The sequence below is a fragment of the Panthera uncia genome, chromosome X (genome assembly GCF_023721935.1).
Source record: "Panthera uncia isolate 11264 chromosome X, Puncia_PCG_1.0, whole genome shotgun sequence".
Classification (NCBI taxonomy): Eukaryota; Metazoa; Chordata; class Mammalia; order Carnivora; family Felidae; genus Panthera; species Panthera uncia.
The window spans coordinates 184,693-190,928 of NC_064817.1; the positions used below are offsets into that span (position 1 = coordinate 184,693).

The 6,236-nt window shown below is 56.0% G+C and overlaps 1 protein-coding gene across 1 annotated transcript in view; it reads right to left on the minus strand.

The window, feature by feature from the left end:
* The window catches only part of PPP2R3B (protein phosphatase 2 regulatory subunit B''beta), a 52,309-nt gene extending 50,696 nt beyond the window's left edge, over positions 1-1,613 (minus strand). Inside the window, exon 1 of the mRNA XM_049643325.1 lies at positions 1,001-1,613. Within this exon, the coding sequence (XP_049499282.1) occupies positions 1,001-1,336 (336 nt within the window). The 5' untranslated portion in view covers positions 1,337-1,613. The remainder of the gene's footprint in view (positions 1-1,000) is intronic.
* Positions 1,614-6,236: the final 4,623 nt, after the last annotated feature.

Below are 6,236 nucleotides of genomic sequence, written 5' to 3' on the forward strand. Positions count from 1 at the left end.
CTGGGGACCTCAGCAATCCCGGGGACTACGAATGCCATGCTGGGGACGGATAAGACTGTCCCCACTAGAGTAAGCTTTCTGAGCTCTGGCCCTTGTCACACATCCCACTGCGTCAGAAAACGAGCGATTCGGGCAAAATGCTCTAGAGCCCTGAGGCCGTGCAGTTCAGGGGGGCAGGGAACTGGGCCAGAGCTCAAGGGATGGTGGGGGGGGGGGGCCTGCAGGTGTAGAGATAAGCCACGCGGTCTCTAGCTCTGCCTTGGAGACTGCTTCCTGTGTCCTTGGAGACGGACTTTCTGGGAAGCGTCCTAGATCCCTTAGAACGGCTCAGAAAACCAGCCGTAATTTAGGGCCAAGCAGGTCTCTGCAGGGCCGTACAGCTTGCCGTGTCTGTTCGTGCTTGGGAAACCAGTGACTCAGCGGTACTCTGATAGCCTGCGTGGTGGACCGGACGCTAGGTCCAACGGAAACGTTTAGAACGTCACCAACAAGTCCCCCTGGAACGTTCTGAACACTGCAGGCTTTAGGACTACCGTAGGTACATTGTGCGCACCCAACCATACCTTTTTGTGTAACACCTGGGGACGTTTTACTCTCTACGCGGACGCAGTATTAAATGCTAGGAATCAACACTCTTGTACACCTCTGACCGCCTCTAACTATTGCAGACGATTTAAGGGCAGAAGTAGACAAGTGAGGGATGAAACCTCTAAGATTCTTACTGAAGTGGGGGATAAACTGCCGAGAAGCGTATGCCTAAAACCAAAAGTCGAAGAAATTGGACACAAACTTCAAAATTCCGACCAACCTGGGACTCAGGCAATGATAAAATTTTTCAGGGGGGGGGCTTCCGGGGGGGGGGGGGGGGGGGGGAACCAGCCTAAAGATGAAAGTTTTCACGGCCCACGTTCTCCCACCGGCCTCCACCACCACCGAGCCACACGTGGACATGCGACCCAAGTTACCTTGGTAGCTGTTAGCAGAAGCAAGAGTCACTTACTACTCTGGTCCCTGCGGATCTACGAGGAGGCCCTCGAACGTGTGGCCCATTCCTGGGGCTAGTGGCGGCTCCCAGCGGGAGCGCGGCGGACGCGGGGGCTGGGCTGGGCGCCCCCAGGCTATCGAACACAACGGGCTTGCAGGCGGGGGCTGCCGCTGCCAACAGGGGCCCGGGCTGCCCCGCGTCCCCGGCGCCCATCTCGGTCCTCCCGGGCGTCTTGATCCTTTGCAAGCAGTCCTGCAGCATCGTCTGCGTGCTGGACTCGCTGAGCCAGCACAGGAACAGCTCGTCCACCTTCATTTTCAGGACGGGCTGCAGGACTTTGCCGGGCGGCATCTCCGAGACTCGGACGCTCCTTCCCCGGGAGCCCCCTCCACCCTGTGCACCCCCGCCTGACGCCAGGAACCGGGGTCTGGCCTGAATGCACCTGGGCGGGGCAGATGAAGGCCGCCGGTGGGGGGTTGCGGGCCTAGGGTCCGGGTCCGGGCAGGTGGGGGTAGCAGGCCGGAAGCCCAGGGAGGCGGGGTTCGCAGGCCTGAAGCCCAGGGAGGCAGGGTTCGCAGCGGAGCCCGGGGTCCGGGGAGGCGGGGTTCGCAGGTCCGGAGCCCGGGTTCAAGGGGAGGCGGGGTTCGCAGGCCCGGAGCCCGGGTTCAAGGGGAGGCGGGGTTCGCAACTGAGCCCGGGTTCCCGGGGAGGCGGGGTTCGCAGGCCCCGAGCCCGGTTCCCGGGGAGGCGGGGTTCGCAACTGAGGCCGGGTTCCCGGGGAGGCGGGGTTCGCAGGCCCGGAGTCCGGGGTCCGGGGACGCGGGTGAGGGCAGTGCCGGGGTTCCGGCCTGAGGGCGCCGCCGGCGGGGTTCCGGCCTGAGGGCGCCGCCGGCGCCTCGGGGGCTGCGCGGACCCCGAGGCCCAGCGGAGGCGGACCGGCAGGACCGCGGAGAGGCCCGCGCAGCTCAGGGCAGCTTCAAAACGGGCGCGCCGGCCGCGCTCCCAAAGAAGGTCGCCTACGTCATGCGTCACCGCGACGCGTGGCGTCATCACGGCCGCCCCGGGCGCCGCAGGCCGGCGTGCACGGGACCGGCTGGGGCCCCGCCGGGGGCTCTGCGGGGATGTAGGGGCTTTGCGAGGATGGGGACGCAAGAGCGGCGGCCACCGGACATGACCACGTTCCGCTTTTAGGCTTTTTTCGGGGTGCGGCACACGCCCGCGAGACCGGAGGGCCGCGGAAGTGGGAGCATGCGCCGCGCGTGCGTGCTGGCCGTGGTGGAGGGGGGTGGGGCGGGGGGGGGGGGGGGGACGATGTAGCCTGCCGGTTCGGCCATGCGCAGTACGTGCCAGCCGAGAGCGAGCCGGCATGGCGTCTGCCGGGCCGACCACGGGCGGCCGTGCGCAGAGAGTGCCCACCGGGAGCGCGCGCGGGCATGCGCAGTGCGTGCCCGCCGAGCACAAGAACGCGACTGCGCGCTGCGGCTGTCGAGAGCGAGCTCGAGGCGGGGGCTGCAGATTTCATAAGTAGGCAATCCCGTTTACGTTAATTTTGTTTCTCGCACGGTAAGGAAGGTTTGCAGACGTAGATCTCTTAAAAATTGGCTGCTTAGCGTGAGAACGTACTGCTTTTGTAATTGCAAAAATAATAAATCTCTTTTGCCGGAGGTGAAATTAGTTACTGAAATGGCCTTTTGCACCCCCCCCCCCAGTAGCCTATTTCCGTTTGTGCTTTTAACAGACTCGTTCAGTCACGCACGTTGCACTACATGCACCTCCTTCCTTTTGTGTCTCAAAGTTGTTTTCTTCCTAACGTGATTTTCAAAAAAAAAAAAAAAAAAAGTTTTCACTGGGGTCTGCTCCCTCTTTTAGGGGTCCTTTGAAGGTTTTACGAGCTGGATTCTGCTTCTCAGCAGTATAAGTATATATAGCTAGACTCACTAACCCTCTGGTTTTATTTTGTGTGTGTGATGATTTCAAACCCAGTCTGTGTTTCCTACCTGCAGATAAAAATCGGCGTATGCTCTCTTCGGGAGGGCGCCATAACGCAGGAATTCTGTGAAGTTGTTTCTGTTAATTGGGAAGCAAAATGCTTGTGTGCCATACTGTCATTTCTGGAGAGAAGTAAATATTAATACAGATGGCCCTTTGGGTTTATCACATACAGACATCTTGTCCAGGAACAAATGCGCCTTTCACCCCGGGTCTGCGAAGGAGCTGCCACTCACTGCCCCGTGCATCGCTGTGGTTTTGGCGGGGAAAGGGCTTTTTTGAGCGCCTGCACAAGGTGTCTTTATACGCCCGGGGCCCGGGGCGCAGTGGTGGGGCCCAAGGCAGTGCCTGTGCGGTTGCCAGCCGGACAGAAATAAGGTCCGGGACAGAAACAGAATGCACCCTCAGTATGTGCTGGCCCCCGCAAAGATCCTGGCCTGGGAGGACAAACGTGCTGTGGGGCCCTGAGGCCCCCCCCCCCCGGGGCCAGGGTTGTGCACAGTCGCCCCTAAACAGGAGCAAAGTCTGCTGATTACAGGAAGGATGCCCCCCCTGGTCCTGCCTGACTTCCAGGGGGTGTCAGGAGGCTCCCAGGAGAGACGGGTGGGGGTGGGGAGTGTGCCAGTGGAGAGGTAGATTCCAGAAGATTCTGCATTCCAGGGGTGGGGGGCAAGGAACAGCTGAGTCAACTTCCCTGGGGTATTATCCAGGGGGAGGTTGGAGAGGAGGGTGCTGGCATGGTTCGCGGGCACCTTCGTTCATCCACCCGAGTGCAGTTCCCCCTGTGGACAACCCACCTGGCCCCTCGAAGCAGCTGGTCTGCACGTCCTCAGCCTCGGACAGGCAGACTCTCCTGCCTCCCATCACTGAGTAACATGACTAACAAAATAACAACGTGCGTGCCTGCAGAGCCGAGGAGGCCGATGGCGCACTTGGACTTGGGAAGGAAAGACGCCCCAAAGGCAGCGCCCGCGAGGTTGCATCTCCCAGGTCCCCGGCTGACCCTAAGCTGCAAAGACGCCCGCTTTGTGCAGCTGCACAGGGCGATCGAGTCTAGTTCTGCCAGGTGTGTTCGTCCAAAACGAGTTGCTTTTTCTTCTCTTGAACAAGCTTTGTGTCTATCCTTAAAACGAACCCCAGGATAGCCGTCAATGTGCATGTGTTTGATTTCGAGTGACTTCCTGTCAAAAGCTAACGAGGAGCCCTTTGAACTTGTGTCCGAGCGTCTCAGATTGGCCCGTCTGCATACTATTTATGAATTCTGCTTCTCTCTTCCTCAGTTTTTTTGGCTGCACTTTGCTCCTCACGGATTTCCTTTCCAACATTTGGTTTTGTCTCTTGCTCAATGAGACGTCCTTTCGTACAGTTTGGAAGGGTAGGGGTCTGGTCTTTTCCTGTGTCGAGCCTTGAACACTCAGCAACGGTGGGGAGAGCTGACGGGCACCTTCCATGACGTCGCATTGTCGTCGCTGGATCGTTTCCTTCTTGGGAGCCAGCCCGTCTCCCCTGCACCCCCTTCCTTGTGGGACTCAGACAGCCCAGGACCCAGCATCACTGCCTCTCCCTTGATTCAAAGCAGGGTGGTTCTCCCATGATAGGTTTCCAGAGGCAGAACCATGGATGAAGTGGCCTTGGGAAGTTTTTGCAGCAAAGACTGTTTACGGTCATTGCGTTTTGTTCTACGGTGTCACTGCCCCCAGGACAAAAAGCAGAGAGAACATCCCTTAACACTTTCCAACCTAAGCAATGGGATTTTAGGTAAAATGCCCTATGGACCTGGTAATTGAAAAGTAATTTTAGTTTGTTCGCTCCTATTTTAATAAGCTTCCAAAGAAGGGGCCGCCGGCCTGGCTCAGCCAGAGGAACAAGCAACTTTTGATCTCGGGGTTGTGAGTTCCAGCCCCACGTGCGTGGAGAGATTGCTTAAAGATAAAATCTTTAAAAAGATTTCAGAGACAAATAAAAATGTTGAGCAAAACAACAAAAATGAAACGAATTTATGGCAGCTCTAAACAAACTGAAGAGAATGGAAAAATCATAAATGCTTAAAAAAAGACTGAAGGTTGTTCAGATTTGCCCTTTCATCCACAGGAAAGAGTTACAGAGGTTATGCATGTGTGCGTTTTTTTTTTTTTTTTCAGACCTCCGTCTATTTTCCTGATTCAAGAGCCCAGTTTTATTTTTTATTTATGTTTAATTTTTTTAATGTTTATTTTTGAGAGAGAGAGAGGGAGAGAGTGCAAGCAGGGGAGGGGCAGAGAGAGAGAGGGAGACACAGACTCCGACGCAGGCTCCAGGCTCCGAGCTGTCAGCACAGAGTCCGATGTGGGGCTCGAACTCACGTATGTAAGATCGTGACCTGAGCCAGTCAGATGCTCAACCGACTGAGCTACCCAGGCGCCCCAGTTCTTTCCGTTTTAATTTACTTACAGTGTATTTATTTTGCTGGAACGCAGCATGATTAAACTGCCTCCTACTGGGTTTCTGAGTGTATGGTACAAGCCTGAGGACACAGATAAATAAAAGTTCATGATCTCAAAGGTTTCCTAGTCTAATGGGGTGGAAGCGGCAATTTATATAATTAGGCAACTCAGTGCACAATTACATGGTAGAATGTGCAAGTGTGAGGAGAGGAAGAGACAAATATGGGGAAAGGATCAGAATGTCTGCATTTGATAAATTACAACCCGAAAGACCAACCAGTTCAGACAAGAATGGGCTGCTTTGCAATCAGGATTGTAGAGACGACACGGAGAACTTTAAAACTGCAGGGTTGGGGCGCCTGGGTGGCTCAGTCGGTTAAGCGGCCGACTTCAGCTCAGGTCATGAGCTCGCGGTCCGTGAGTTCGAGCCCCGCATCGGGCTCTGGCCTGATGGCTCAGAGCCTGGAGCCTGCTTCCGATTCTGTGTCTCCCTCTCTCTCTGCCCCTCCCCCGTTCATGCTCTGTCTCTCTCTGTCTCAAAAATAAAACGTTAAAAAAAAAAATTTAAAACTGCAGGGTTCACTCTTATGTGGATCCTGAGAAACTTAGCAGAAACCCGTGGGGGAGGGGAAGGAAAAAAAAAGGGGGGGTTAGAGTGGGAGAGAGCCAAAGCACAAGAGACTCTTAAAAACTGAGAACAAACTGAGGGTTGATGGGGGGTGGGAGGGAGGGGAGGGTGGGTGATGGGGATTGAGGAGGGCACCTTTTGGGATGAGCACTGGGTGTTGTATGGAAACCAATTTGACAATAAATTTCATATGTTGAAAAAAAAAAAAAAA